This window comes from Lissotriton vulgaris, chromosome 3_1 (genome assembly GCF_964263255.1).
Source record: "Lissotriton vulgaris chromosome 3_1, aLisVul1.2, whole genome shotgun sequence".
Classification (NCBI taxonomy): domain Eukaryota; kingdom Metazoa; phylum Chordata; class Amphibia; order Caudata; family Salamandridae; genus Lissotriton; species Lissotriton vulgaris.
Window position 1 is genome coordinate 1,521,540,682 of NC_141689.1, and position 15,157 is coordinate 1,521,555,838.

The 15,157-nt window shown below is 49.1% G+C and overlaps 1 protein-coding gene across 4 annotated transcripts in view; it reads right to left on the reverse strand.

Annotated features, from left to right (window-relative positions):
* Positions 1–236: 236 nt before the first annotated feature.
* Positions 237–15,157, reverse strand: part of SEC24B (SEC24 homolog B, COPII component) — a 764,077-nt gene continuing 749,156 nt past the window's right edge. For all 4 annotated transcript variants that reach the window (XM_086962000.1, XM_086962001.1, XM_086962003.1 and 1 more), the window contains one exon: positions 237–1,231. In XM_086962000.1, the coding sequence (XP_086818126.1) occupies positions 1,117–1,231 (115 nt within the window). In that variant the 3' untranslated portion in view covers positions 237–1,116. The remainder of the gene's footprint in view (positions 1,232–15,157) is intronic.

The following is a 15,157-nucleotide window of genomic DNA, read 5'->3' on the forward strand; positions in this document are numbered from 1 at the left end:
TGGCCCTGTGAGCCCGTATCACAACGTAGCTCTTGACTTGACGCTGATTTAGGAACTGTGTGAACTGTTGACGCAAATATTCATTGAGTCGCATCTCAGGTCATGTACATCTGTCCGCAAAGGTGAGCATAATGAAATAAAAGTCAAGTATACAATTTGATATTTGCAAACAGATAAATGGACCCTCGTTGAACAAAACAGAGTTAATAGGAAGGAATACACAGAGTCACTTGGAATTTTGATATGATGTTATTTACTTTTGGTAGTGTGTAAAATAAAAATAAAAACTTAATTACAAATCTTATATATTCAACAGTGGATCAGGGTTTCAGCAGTATATACTAGGTTATTAAAATCCATTACTTGCATAAATAAGAAAACTCATGATCGAACAAACTATTTTTTAATTAGTAAGCCAGTCATAAATAAATTAATCTAAAGGATAGAACTGAATTACTAAGTGAAATTGGATTGCGTTTCTAAGGAATACTCCCAACTTTAGTAAACACATTCTATAACAGCGACAGAATGATTCATCATTCAGTTTCCAACACTGTGTCACACTCAATGCAATTCTTCTTCTGTAGTTACATTTTTACATATTGTTACAAATGTAATACTGCTATGTACAATATATATTATATTTCTACAATTCATCTTTTTATATTGTACTCAAGTTAAACTTCAAAATTAATTACTGATGAATCAGTCCTTTAAAAAGTTATTTTTATAAACACAGATATATTGTATATTGCTGCCCTTTGGCATCTCTGTTTCTAGAGTAATTATCAAATATAAGAAATACAAGCTGTATTTAAATGTACATCTTATTAACACATATCGCACACAGCGATATAATCATCTATGTTGATACAAACAAAGCTTTAGTGCATAAAAAAAGTTTTAAACTAGTTTAGGTTCTAGCTTATGAGACAGCATTGAACTTTGACAACAGTACAGCAGTCCAGTGAGAAACGATCCATTCTTCCATGTAAAAAGCAGTGTTTATGGTGAGACCTTCCACATCAATTGCATCAGGCGGAAAAGCATGTTTTTAAAAACACGTCACGTATTTAGGTTCCAGTTGTGTGTGGAGCAGCCGCAGGTTATTTTTGTTCATTTACTAATCTGCTGCTGAATGTGGAGTAAAAAATCATGGTAAGAGAATGACGCGCCTGTCTTGTCTTCGATTAAATTCTGGAAAAAATCAGTTGTGGCAGCACACTCATCCCTGAAAAGAGAAGGGAAAACAATGTATGAGAAGCAACCGAGACACAAGCAGTAAAGGGGGGCATGCTGGTGAGGACACAATAGGTGTGTTTGCACTGGTCACCTAACACATAAAATACGTAAAAATAGTATACTCGACAGCTGCTTCTTACATGTCACAGAGGTTAAAAGCAAACACATTGTTATAATTGGTAACCACCATCTTAAGTACTATGAAGAGAGCACCATCTTGAACCCTTTAAGTGATAATTAAGGACTCACAAAAAACAGTTACTTCCTTTTGGCATGTGTTGCCATTACTCCCTGTGAACTGCACCTTTAAATGTTACTATAACAAGGGGAATCGGTACAACTCACTCAACCTAGATACTCTTGTACTAGTATTCTCGACCCCCTCCAAATTAATGGGCCTGTTGGACAAGTTACTTACCTCCGGTAACGCCTTATCCGGAAGAGACATAATCTAGCAGCAGATTTCTTACCATAGAATATCCAAGGTCTCATGCTGGATACGGAAGACTTTTGCCCAAGCAATAACGCTAGCGCACTGGTAAATGGCATCGGTCGGCTTGCGTCACGTCATTGAAATCGTCCACACTGGAAGTGACATCCGCGTCACCTAGGCACACTGAGGTCAATTACTTTTCACAACTTTCCACGTCAGGAGCACGGAGCCATGAAGTTCATTGACAGTGATGTGTTAAGAATAACTAGGGCCCTAAAGAACAAGTTACTTACCTTCGGTAACGCTTTTTCTGGTGGATACAGTATCTGCCTGTAGATTCCTCACCTTGTGAATATCCCCTGCGCCAGCAGCATTTGGAAATTTTTCGTAGCTCTCCACGCAGACAAGGACGACGTCACAGAAGCCTGGCTCCGCACGCGGCTCTACTTACGTCACCGGAGCCATAAGAGTGCCTCGTCGGTGTGATGTTGTAGTTCTGCCCTTTTTTTCCGTGCCTTTGAGGAACACGGACAGACCGACACAAATATATTCAGTATACATAGTACACAGTATTCAAACCAACACACACAGTGTGAAATCAATGCATTAAAACAAAAAGAATAATACCATTCCATTAAAAGAAACAGATAGAAACTATCAACATTGTAGGTATACAAGGGTGGACAACGGGGAGGCGGGTGGGTCAGTGAGGAATCCACAGGCAGATGCTGTATCCACCAGAAAAAGCGTTACTGAAGGCAAGTAACTTGTTCTTCTGATGGATACATCTGCCAGTGGATTCCTCACCTTGTGAATAGTCCCACAGCAGTCCCTACTCCCGGAGGAGGGTGCCCATCCATCTATACCAAAAAGTCCTGTAGGACGGAACGCGCAAAGTGACCGTCCCCCCTCACTTCGGAATCTAAGCAGTAATGCTTTGCGAAAGTGTGGAGAGAGGCCCAAGTTGCAGCTCAACAAATGTCCTCCACAGGAACACCCCTAGATAAGGCAGATGTTGAATACTTTGCTCTAGCAGAGTGAGCTCTAATACCCCCTGGAGCATCCTTACCGGCCAAAGAGTAACAGATCTTGATGCACAAGATAATCCATCTGGAAAGGGTGCGCTTGTGCACCGCTCTGCCTTTCCAGGCAGCCAGCAAAGCCTACAAAGAGCTGGTCATCCACACAATAGTCTTTAGTCCTGTCGAGGTAAAAACTCACCACCCTCTTAGGGTCCAAACGGTGAAGCTGCTCCTCCTCCTTGGAAGGGTGAGGGGGAGGATAGAAGGTATGAAGGGTAATGGACCACCCCAGATGGAAGGGAGTTACCACCTTAGGCAGAAAATCAGCCCTGGTCCTGAGTATCATTCTATCAGCATGAATGGTCAATAACAGGGGTTTCAAACTCAGAGCTTGAAGCTCACTTACCTTCCTTGCCAAGGTAATGGCAACAAGAAATACAGTCTTAAAAGACAATAGTCTCAAGGGACACTTGTGCAAGGGCTCAAAGGGAGAACCCATCAAGTAGATAAGACAAAATGTAAGTCCCATTGAGGCACAATAAAAGGAGTGGGTGGAAACTTGTTAGTAAGGCCCTTAATGAACCTTAACACAATGGGCGACTTGAATAAAGATGGCTGATCCGGCAAGGAAAGGAATGCAGACAAAGCCGATAAATAGCTGTAGGAAGGTGGATACCTGACTATGGTTGCCCCCAACTTTTTGCCTGGTGTTTTGCTGGTTTTCCGACTTAGTCGACCTGGGACCCTGCTATTCAGGGCCCCAGGCCTACTGCTCTCTCTGTAAAACGGATTCCCTGTACCTTAGGTACATAACCAATTGGTACTGGGCCACCTTATCAGACCCTGTAACTCAGGGCATAGGTGTACCCAGGGCCTACCAGGGGCTGCAGCATGTATTATGCCACCCCTGGCTGGCCATCTAAATCTGACAACTGGCTGCACGACAGCTGGGCAAGGTGGTGTAATCACCCTTTGCTTTAGATATAGTATACCTATATCTAACCCTAAAATGGACACACAGATTCCTATCAGTCACTCCTATGGCAGGCCTTGACAATCCTGAAGGCAGAGTGCTTGGAATCGTGTGAGATGGTGCTCTGGCATGAGCTGAGCCCGTTTGCAGCTTGCGGAACCAAGTCCTAATAGCTGTTCCATGATAACGCGTACCATATACTCTTAAGTGCATTATAATCCTCGCGGTTATATGCTATCTTTGGTATCGCTTTATCAAAACATGTCGAGTAAGGTGTCATACGAATTGGAATACTAACCCCTCTCCAATTCTGGCGACGGGGTTAGCATTCCACCCTTCTAGAAGGACACGACATGTATGTAACTGTGAACCCCGGTTAAAGTTAACTCAAGCCTCAGCATCACAAAATGGATGCTGCCACCACAGACACAAGTCTGACCTCCTGCTGCTGGGAGTCCTTCCAGCGAGGAAGGCTTGGACAAAGGGTTTCCTGTCAGGGGCGGTGCTAGCACCATCCCAGACAGGATTTTGTGTATCCTGGGTAGGCAGGGCTTTAGAGGAAGGTGACTGCAAGTGGCACCCCGGTGCTCACTATGCATAGGCCGGCTAGAACCAGTTCCAGGGGCACACCAGCCCCTGACCTGGGGAAAGTCCGGCATGGGAGAGGGGTGTAACCACCCCCCTTCCTGGTCCCACCCATGGGCAGGACCTAGTCGCGTGCCAGCCCCTTTTCCTAGTATAAACATAGGAGTGGGCCCCCTTCCAAATTAGATCATCTTTGAATCCTGAAACTACTTTCTACGAAAGGAACTCTCGACGTCTTCTCAAGATTTCTCCCTTGTGACTAAGTAGTAGTCACCCTGCACCCGCAGGCACCATCCAAGAACACTGCGGTTTGCTGCTCGTCCTTCCTCCAGAATCTGACCGACCAGCACGACGAGACCCGGCTTCCCTGGCACCTCTGACCTCTACCTACCTCTACAGCTAAGCTGGGAACCGTAGGTGCGACGAGACCTCGAGGGACCGGCCATCATCAGAACTGCACGACTTCTATCCAGCACGACCGCCGAGGGATCCTCGAGTGAGTGCTTTGGGGTCCGAGAAGCCCCGACCCTGAGCAGCTCCAGCACCGAAGTCCAGCCCCCCAGCATCCACGAGATCTGCGTGGGGCCCTTCTGCTCTTTGCTGCTCACCGCGTTGTCCAGGTCACTTGCCCGTTGGCTACTGGCCCGTTTGACGACGAACTTCGAAACTTCCGCCGCTGGTCTGGATGCACCAGGCTGGCCCTTGCTCTCCTCCAACAGAGGAGCACCCCGGACCCTCCTGGTCCACTCCAGACGCCATCTTAGGTCCACCGCGTGGGCTTGCATTTGCCAAGACTTGTTGCCCCAATCCTGGGCCCAGCGACGTCGACAGCAGATACCACCGTGGGATAGCTCGCCCTCCATCCTGGTCGCCGACAAACGCCTCCTGGTCCGAGAGACTGCAGAGCACAGCGTCCCCCACTCTCCTGGTCGAGGTGACTCCATCCGGCGCCATCCTGGTGCCCATCTAATCACTGGCTAGTGATTCAGAACTTGGTCCCCTCTGCTTACAGGTATCCATCCTCTTCAACCCAGGCTTGGGTTGCATCGATCCATCTTCACTGGTCGCCTGCCAGCAACTTCTTCTTTCAGGCTCCTGGTGCGTCAACGAGGATTCCCGACGACACTTGAACCCTATGCAGCCGCAGCCCCTGGGCTAGGTAAACCGAGTACCACGGTGCTCCAGCGTAGACCCACTCTCTAAGTGTCTAGATCCACTTTCGTTTTTGACCTACCTAGTCGGGTTCGCCCGAGAACACTAACTTTTGCTTTTACTAGCCTCCATAGACTTTGTCCCGCATCCCGCGTGAGAGTGCACACTCTGCACCCGAGTCCCCTAGGCCTCCTGCTAGTAATCTGAAGGTTCAGTAGTCCAGTCCTAGCGATTCCAAACCCTATGAGATTAGTACTTACCTGCTAGTAATTTCGCATTCCACTTTTGTAGTATATGGTTTTCCGTGCCCCTCGGGCATTTGTGTAAATTGTGCAACTTAAAGTATTTTCGTAAGAGTTTTGTTGTGTGCTTAGTACCCTGTCCTCATAAAGAGTACAGGGCTGTTGTGATCTAAATAAATACACTGTTTATTTTCATAACACTTGTGTGGTGTCCTTTCACTTGGTGTTCAAGGGGTATATGTGATGGTATAACAGCTGGCTTGACACGCCCTCTAGAGTTTAGCCCGAAGACTGCTCGTATCCATGCTACTAGGATAGCTGGTCTATAAGGTTGACTTACAACCAATCATCAATAAGGGTTGTTTGGACTGATACAAAGTGCTCACTAGAATAGTGAACATTATATATCAGGCCAACTTCTCACAATAGCCCTTTACAGTAGCCACAGAAAAGCCCTGCTGGGCTAGAGAGAGAGCAAACTGAAGGATGTTAGATAAACGAGCCCTCAAAGGGTCAATAGAATTCTACCCATACCAAATGACAAATTTGGACCACCTATAGGAATAAATAGACTTGGTGGACTGATGTCTGGCGGACAAAATAACGTCAACCATGTCAGGCGGGAGAGAGAAAGAATTCAGGTTGCCCCGTTCAATCTCCAGGCATAAAGGTGTAAGCTATGGAGGTAGGGGTGTAGAACCTGCCCCTGTGACTGCGAGAGGAGGTCTTCTCTGAAAGGGAGACGGAGCGGAAGGCACAAGGAGAGGTGGAGAAGATTTTTGTACCACACCCTTCTTGGCCAATCCGGGCGATCAAAATGACTTGGGCCCGGTCTTGGCGAATCTTCCTCAGAACCCGAGGAATCAAGGGTATGGGAGGAAATGCGTAAAGGAGTCCTAAGTCCCAACTCAACTGAAACGCGTCTCCCAAATCCCCCTGCATCGGATGCTGGAGACTGCAGAATGACAGGCAGTGAGCGTTCTCGCGAGTGGCAAACAGGTCCACCCGAGGAGTTTCCCCACATCCGGAAGACGTGTCGAACCACCTCTGGATGAAGCCTCCACTCGTGTTTGGCAGAGAACTGCCGACTGAGATGGTCTGCACGCACGTTCAGAACTCCGGCCAGATTTGCCATCAGACAAATCTGATGGTCCTGAACCCAGGACCAGAGACACAGAGCCTCTCTGCAGAGACAATGCGACCCCACTCCTCCCTGCTTGTTGACATACCACATCTTGGTAGTGTTGTCCGTCAGGTCTTGAATCGACTGACTGCGAAGGGAAGGGAGAAAGGCCTTGAGCGCCAAACGTTTCGCCTGCAACTCTAGAAGGTTGATGTGAAGCAACCTTTCCTCTGGAGACCAAAGGCCCTTGATCTCCAGGTCCCCCAGATGAGCACCCCACCCTAAGGTGGATGCATCCGTTATCACTGTGCCCACCGACGGAGGCAGATGGAAAGGCTTTCCTTGAGACAGATTGCCCTCCACACTCCACCAAGACAGATCTGCTGCAGCTTCTCTGGAGATCCTCACAGACTCCCTGAGATCTCTGTTGTGCTGATACCACTGCCTGCGGAGGCCCCACTGGAGCGCCCTTATGTGCCAGCGTGCACGGTTGACCAACAGAATGCAGGAAGCAAACAGACAGAGCAGGCAAAGGACCTTCAGGGCTGGAACGACCGCTCCATTGTAAAACAAAGGAATCAATTCCTGAATGTCGAGAATCCTTTGTTGAGGTGGGAATGCTCGACAAACAGTAGTGTCCAGTTCCGCCCCTATGAACAGGTTGCGCTGAGAGGGCACCAGGTAAGATTTTGGCACATTTATCGAGATACCGAATCTGTACAACAACTGAGTTGCAATCTGCAGATGATGAAGCACCTTCTCCGGCGACTCTGCTTTCAGTAGCCAGTCGTCCAGATGGGGGAAAACTGAAATCCCCGACCTCCTGAGATGGGCTGCCACCACTGCCATCACCTTGGTGAAGACTCGAGGTGCAGTAGTAAGTCCAAACAGGAGAACTGCAAACTGGTAATGTTGCAACCCTACCGTAAAACGGAGATACTTCCTGTGCGACTTTAGGATCGGGATATGAAAATACCTGTCCTGCAAGTCGATTGAGACCATCCAATCTTCCTGTTGCAGCGCCTGAAGAACCTGCGCTAGGGTGAGCATCTTAAACTTCTCCTGCTTGAGAAAAAGATTCAAGATCCTGAGATCCAGGATTGGACGTAACCTGCCATCCTCCTTGGGAATCAGGAAATACTGGGAGTAGAAACCCTGACCCCTTTCCTGCTCCGGAACCATCTCAATAACACCTTTTTTAAGCAATGCAAGGACTTCCTCCTGCAGAAGAAGAAGGTGGTCCTCCAAAAATGCCCCTTGGCAAGGAGGGTAATTTGAAGGAAATTCCCGAAAGGGAAGAGCATACACATTTTCCATAAGATTTAGAACCCAAAGGTCCGTAGTGACCGATTCCCAATCCTGTAGAAAATGGGTAAGCCGACCCCCCACAAGACCAACATGATCCAGAATGGTGGATCCAGGGCTGCTTTGCTGTGGCAAGAGGGGGGGGAAGTAGAGGAGGAGGAGGGCTGACAACCTCGTGGACGACCTCTGTTCTTGCCCCTGTAGGTCTTATCCAGGGTATTTTGCTGCTGCTGCTGCTGAGGATGCCTGAAGAACCAAAAAAACGACCTTCCAAACCCTCTGTACCTTCTGTAATAAGAACCTCTAGACTGCGCCTGTAATCCCAGAGACTTGGCTGTAGCCTTGCTGTCCTTGAATCTTTTTAAGGCTGCGTCTGCGTTTTTACCAAACAGCCTAGAACCATCAAAAGGGAGGTCAAGAAGTGTTGTCTGCACATCCGGAGAGAACTCCGATGATTTGAGCCAAGCAGTTCTCCTTGTAGCCACCGAAGAACCCATAATCCTGGCAACAAAGTCTGCAGTGTCCAAGCCACTCTGAATGACCTGGCGTGCAGCAGCTTGAGTGTCCGATAACACCTCAGCGGGGGTAGCATTCCACCATTCTAGAGGGAGAAGACATGTAGTTAGTGCTTTACCCGGTTAAAGTTAAACAGAGCCTCAGCATCACTAAGTGGATGCTGCTGCCACAGACACGATTCTGACCTCCTGCTGCTAGACGAAAATCCGTCAGGGTAGACCTGGACAATAGGTTTCCTGTCCAGGGAGGTGCCAGCACCTCCCCAGACAGGGTTTTGCGTATTGGGGCAGGGAGGGCTGCATCAACTGATGCTTTTCCAGACACTGCCTGGGGCACACAAGGTGCTCCATGCATAGCCCGGTTCAAACCAGTTGCTAGGGCACTCAGCCCCAGCTCTGGTGCGAAACTGGACAAAGGGAAAGGGGTGTAACCACTCCCTGCCCAGGTCCACCCATAGGAGGGACATAACCAGGTAGTCCATCCCCCATCCTTAGTATAAGTATAGGAGCTGTGTCCCTAGGACTTTAGATTACCCTGGACGAATCTTTGAAAGACATATCCTGGACCTTCGACGTTCCATTCTGACTGGAAGATGGAAGATATCTCCCTTGTGGTCAAGGAGTGACCAACCTGTTCAATCAGGCACCAACTGCAACTTTGCCGGTCTGCATTTTCGATGTTCCCGCCGGATCCCGAAGAATCTGCGACACAGGAACTGGACTTCCACACTTCTCTGACCCGACCCACATCCACAGCGAAGCGGAGACCCGTGGCGGACACGAGAGACGTGGGACCGGAACTCCTGGACATCCTGCATTTTGCAAGGTGCACTCCTTCAACAAGGTATCTCAAAGTTGTGCTTTGGGGTGCTTGAAGCCCCAGCCCCGAGCACCATTTGCACCGAAGCCCAGGCCCCCACACTCCGCGAGTGTTCCGTGGGCCCCGCTTTTGCATTTGAGCTCGACGCGTCTTCTCTGTTCCTAGTCCCTTGGCTAGTGAGCCCCCTGAAGACTCGATATTGAAACTAACTCTCTTTCCTGGTTGCTTCAGCTTCCCTGCAAAGGAGAAGCGCCACAGACCTTGCTGGTCTGCAACAGAGCCAATCTTGACATCCTGCGTGGGTTGCGGTTACCACGGCTTGTTGGGTCCAATCCAGATACCGACACCGCAGTCAACTAGATCCATCGTGGGACAGCTCAAATCCAGCGCCTGGTCATCCTCAATGCCTCCTGGACCTCGTGGCTGAAGAGACAAGTTTGACTACTTCACCTGAAATCACCCAACATCGCCTGGTTCCTTCCTGGTCACTGGCTAGTGACCCAGATTCTGTCCCTTCTGCTTTCAGGTTCTTCAGATCTTCGATCCACCCTTGGATCCACCCGGACACTTTTCCTCTGGTCGCCTGCAGCACTTCTTTGCAGCTCTCCATAGAAAACGACGATAAAACCCGACACGAAAAGACACCTATGCACCCGGCTTCCCTGGGTGAGGTAACAGGAGTACTTCGGTGCTCCCGTGGGTCTTGACTCTAGAAGTGTCCTAGTTTAAAAGGGTTCCATCCTAGTCCATCTGGAAGTCTCCTTAAATTGTATATTTGTAACTTTTACGATCTCCATAGAAAGTCAATGGTAACCCCCGGCTGGTTCATGCTACCACTAGGATAGCTTTCTATAAGGTTGACTTTACAACCACCATCAATAAGGGTCGATTAGACTGGTGCAAGGTGCCCACTAGAACTTGTGGACATCATATGCCAGGCTAACTTTTCACATTGATGTCAGCGGTGGAATAAGAGCTTGCAATTGTTTTACCAAATAATCTCGAGATATCATCTGAAAGATCATATCAAGGTACCTGTAGGTACATATAAATCAAGTCTTATATATATATATAGGTTCTACTGAACTTAGTAGTTGTAGGTGGTAAGGGCTTAGCACACCCTGACTACAACTCCTAGAGAGGTTTTAGTAGGAAAACAAGTAGTGTAGGTAGGTGCACACACCACACTAGCCATGTCCTTGGAAGCAGGGCCTAGTGGACCTCTGCAAGAAGACAACCAAAGGTTGCCTTCTAAGTAGGACACATTCTCTTTTCAGGAACTGAGAAGCATGTGTGTGGTCAGAAAGTTAAGACAAGGAAAGAGTCCAACCTTTAACCACCTGGTAGATATCTTAGAGGTTCATGATGTAGAGAATGCATCAGACCCAGGTAGCCAAGGTAGTAGAGAGGGGGGCTATCCCTCAACAGAAGAGAATCCTACTGGGGAGGATCCAGTGGTCTCTGATGATGATGTGGATGTTGACCAGGATGAGGTTGATGAACCTGACCTGGACAACTCAGGACTATCTAGAGGTGGAGAGGGCCAAGGTAAGCACCCTCTAACCTTCCAAATAGGCCTCATAGTGGAAACAGAAGGCGCAGATCACTTGCCAGTGGTTCTGATCATTCTGATTCCTCAATAGGGTCCAATACCTCTGCTCAGAGGAGGATGACTTGCCCTTAGAGAAGAGAGCATAAAGCTAGAATCAAAGAGGTCAAACTGAGGATCAAGAGGCAAGAAGTTGCTCTTGCAAAAGAGGTACTAGCTCTTGAGAGAGAGAAAAAATTGTGTGGGCTAGAGCCCACTGGTGCCAGCAACAACCCTAGTGGTAGGGAAAGGTCTCATGACCATAGAAACCTGAACATGATTGCCCCTCCCTATCAGATTGGGGATGACATCCACAAATGCATAACTGCTTTGGAGAGGGCCTGCAAAGTACAGCAGATACCCCAAAGTCAGTGGGCAGCAATCTTGTGGTTCTCCTTTGTAGACAAAGGAAGAGACAAGCTCCTCACTGTTAGAGAAAAGGATGCTGACAACTACTATGTCTTGAAGAGTGCTCTGACAGATGGGTTTGGCCTAACCACTGAACAGTACAGGTTGCTGTTCAGAGATACCCAAAAGACACAGACTCAGCCAGGACTGGACTGATTTTGTAGATTGTGCTACTAAGGCTCTGGAAGGCTGGTTACTGGGCAGTAAAGTAAGTGACTATACAGGATTGTATAACCGTATTATGAGAGAATAGATTCTTAACAACTGTCAAAACCAGTTTTCGCATCAGAACTTGGTTGACTCTGATCTGACCTCTCCCCAAGAATTGGGAAAGAAGGCAGACAAATGGGTCAGAACCAGGGTGAAGCAGAAGGTACAGAACCAAGGTGGTGATCAGAAGAAGCAAGACCAAAAGGGTGGGGGAAAGCAAAAGACCAGAAGCCTTCTCAAGGTCCCCAAAAAGCTTCTAATGGTGGGGGTTCCCAGCAATCTAAGAAGAAAGAAGGCCCAAAGAAACCATAGTGCATGTTCAGTAAAGTAAATACTCACTGGACCAGTGAAGCACCAAGAAGGAGGCAGCTCCAGCCACCATTGCCCCTAAGGCAACTGTTCCCCCTAGTTCAGCTCCAAGTGGTGGTTCTCAACAGAAGGGTGTAGTAGGGTTAACCCTGGGAACTGAGATGGATTCTGGTCTAGTCAGAATACCAACTCAAGCTGTTTTGATCTGGGATGGGGACACAATTCTGTCCTCTACTGTGAGTCCCAATAACTTGGGCAAGTACAGACAAACTCTTTTAATTAATGACCAAGTGGTTCAGGCCTACAGGGACACATGTGCTAGTGTCACAATGGTGATGCCTGGCTTTGTGGACCCTGGACATTCTAGGTGAAAATTACCTAGTGACCAATGCTAGCAATGTCACTACCACTCACAGTATGGCAATTGTTAATTTATCCTGGGGAGGGGTAACTGGCCTCAAAAAGGTTGTGTTTAGCTCAGACCTCCCTGTAGAATGTTTGCTTGGAAATAACCTGGAGACTTCAGCTTGGGCTGAAGTGGAGTATAGGACCCATGCATAAATGTTAGGGATATGAGTACATGTCCTTGCTGTGACTAGGTCACAGGTCAGAAATTGCAACACTGAACAGGCACTGGATTCTGGAACAATGGACCAGTTGCCTACCAGGAGGAGAAGCATTATGGTTAAGGCAGTTTCCTCAGCAAGAGGATCAGCCTTCCGAGGAAGCTGATGGTGAGACCCAGGAGGAAACTGTCCTACAAGAGCTTGAGCCAGGTTGAGTTTCTTGCGACAGGGGGACCCTCCAGGGCAGATCTGAGGCAGGAGCAGTTGGACTGCCCTTCTCTTGAACCCCTCAGACAGCAAGCTGCTGCTGAGGCTGCAGGTAATGCTAGTGGGACCCACAAGGTTTACTGGGATGATGGGCTCCTGTATTCAGAGGCTAGAGACCCAAGCCTGGAGCTTCCAGGAGGTTGGTCATACCATTGGCATTCAGGGGCTTCCTTCTCACACTAGCCCATGATATTCCCCTTGCAGGACATCTTGGCCAGAACAAGACTTGGGACAGGCTTGTCCCTCACTTTCACTGGTCCCACATGTCAGAAGATAACAAGGAGTTTTGTCGCTCCTGTGTCACCTGCCAAGCCAGTGGCAAATCAGGTGGCACCACAAAGGCCCCCAATATACCACTACCTGTGGTGGGGGTTCTCTTTGAACGTGTAGGGATTGGTATTGTTGGACCAATGGATTCCCAAACAGCCTCTGGGCACATATTTATTCTGGTGGTAGTGGATCATGCCACCAGATACCCAGAAGCTATTCCCCTTAGGACCACAACAGCACCTGTTGTGGCAAGAGCCCTCCTGGGAGTTTTCTCAAGAGTGGGCTTTCCGAAGGAGGTTATCTCAGACAGAGGTGCAAACTTTATGTCTGGATATCTGACTGCAATGTGGAAGGAGTGTGGAGTGAACTACAAGTTCACCACACCCTATCATCCACAGTGCAATGGTCTAGTTGAGAGATTCAACAAGACCTTAAAGGGCATGATTAAGGGTCTCCCTGAAAAGCTCAGGCGGAGATGGGACATCCTGCTGCCCTGCCTTTTGTTGGCTTACAGAGAGGTCCCACAGAAGGGGGTTGGCTACAGCCCTTTTGAACTTCTGTTTGGGCATCCTGTAAGAGGACCCCTTTGTCTGGTGAAAGAGGGATGGGAGGTACCTCTCAAACCTCCCAAACAAGACATTGTGAACTATGTCATTGGTCTCCGCTCCAGGATGGACGAGTACATGAAAAAGGCATCCAAAAACCTTGAGGCTAGTCAGGAATTGCAAAAGGCCTGGTATTACCAAAAGGATGTACTGACTGTTTACCAGCCAGGACAGAAAGTGTGGGTGTTGGAGCCTGTGGCCCCAGCAGCTCTCCAAGACAAGTGGAGTGGACCCCACACTATTGTTGAACAGAAGGGAGAAGTCACCTATTTGGTTGACCGTGGAACTCCCAGGAGCCCCCACAGGGTGCTTCATGTCAACAGACTGAAGCCATATGTTGACAGGGCAGACATGGGCTTGCTCATGGCTACTGATGAAGGACAGGAGGAAGAGAGTGATCCTCTCCCAGACCTGCTCTCTCAGAACCCTGATGATGGTTTAGTTGATGGTGTAGCCTTGGCAGGCAGCCTCACTGAACAATAGCAGCAGGACTGCAGACAAGTTCTACAGTCCTAAAGACATATGTTTTCACTGACTCCAAGTCAGACTACCTGGAGCACTCATGAAGTAGACACTGGGGACAGTCTGTCAGTTAAAAGTAAGATTTACAGGCAACCTGATCATGTCAGGGACTGTATCAGGACAGAGGTCCAAAAGATGTTGGATTTGGGAGTCATTGAGCCCTCAGAGAGCCCTTGGGCCAGTCCAGTAGTCCTGATGCCTAAACCTCACACCCAAGATGGTAAGAGAGAGATGAGGTTTTGCGTGGATTACAGCGGCCTCAATGCTGTCACTAGGACAAATGGCCATCCAATACACAGGGCAGATGAACTCATTGACAGATTGGCATCTGCCAAGTTTTTGAGTACATTTGACCTGGCAGCTGGTTACTGGCTGAACAGACTAGCTGATGATGCAAAGCTAAAGACAGCATTTTCGGGGGCGTGGCCACGAGCTGAACATGGCGGACCCATAGTGTGAAAGCTCCGTCCACCGCCCGTAATACTTGCTGTTTATCCTGATCCCCTGAAGCCGCTGACCGCCCACTCGAGTCCCCCGACATCGCCGTGAGGGCGAGCACCCAGCGACGACTGCCTACGAGCCTTGTGAGCCGGCGGAGACTTTGCGAGAAGAGCGACGCTGTTGAGGCCTGGAGCCTCGTTTGCAGCCGCGGCCTCAATTACCGGGTGAGCCAAGCTGGGGAGAGCGGCGGACGCCGGAGTGTGAGAGGCAATCAGAGCGGAGAGCTGCGCCGACATCCTGTACATACTGAATCACGGCGGAGCAGGCGCATGGGGCGACTACACTGCCCGCACACAAGCAAAACCCGGGACCCAGCCGGGGGCAAGCGGAAGCGGTGTCCGGCCCGCCAACACTGAAGGTGCGAGGGAGCACGAACGTACCGGGAGCCCGACAGAGGGGTGGCGCACTAACGGAGCGCTCCTGCACCGGCTGCGGAGCGGACGCCGAACCGGGAAGAGCGCCAGAGCTGCACTGAGGAGGGCGCTCGCCGTCTCGGCGG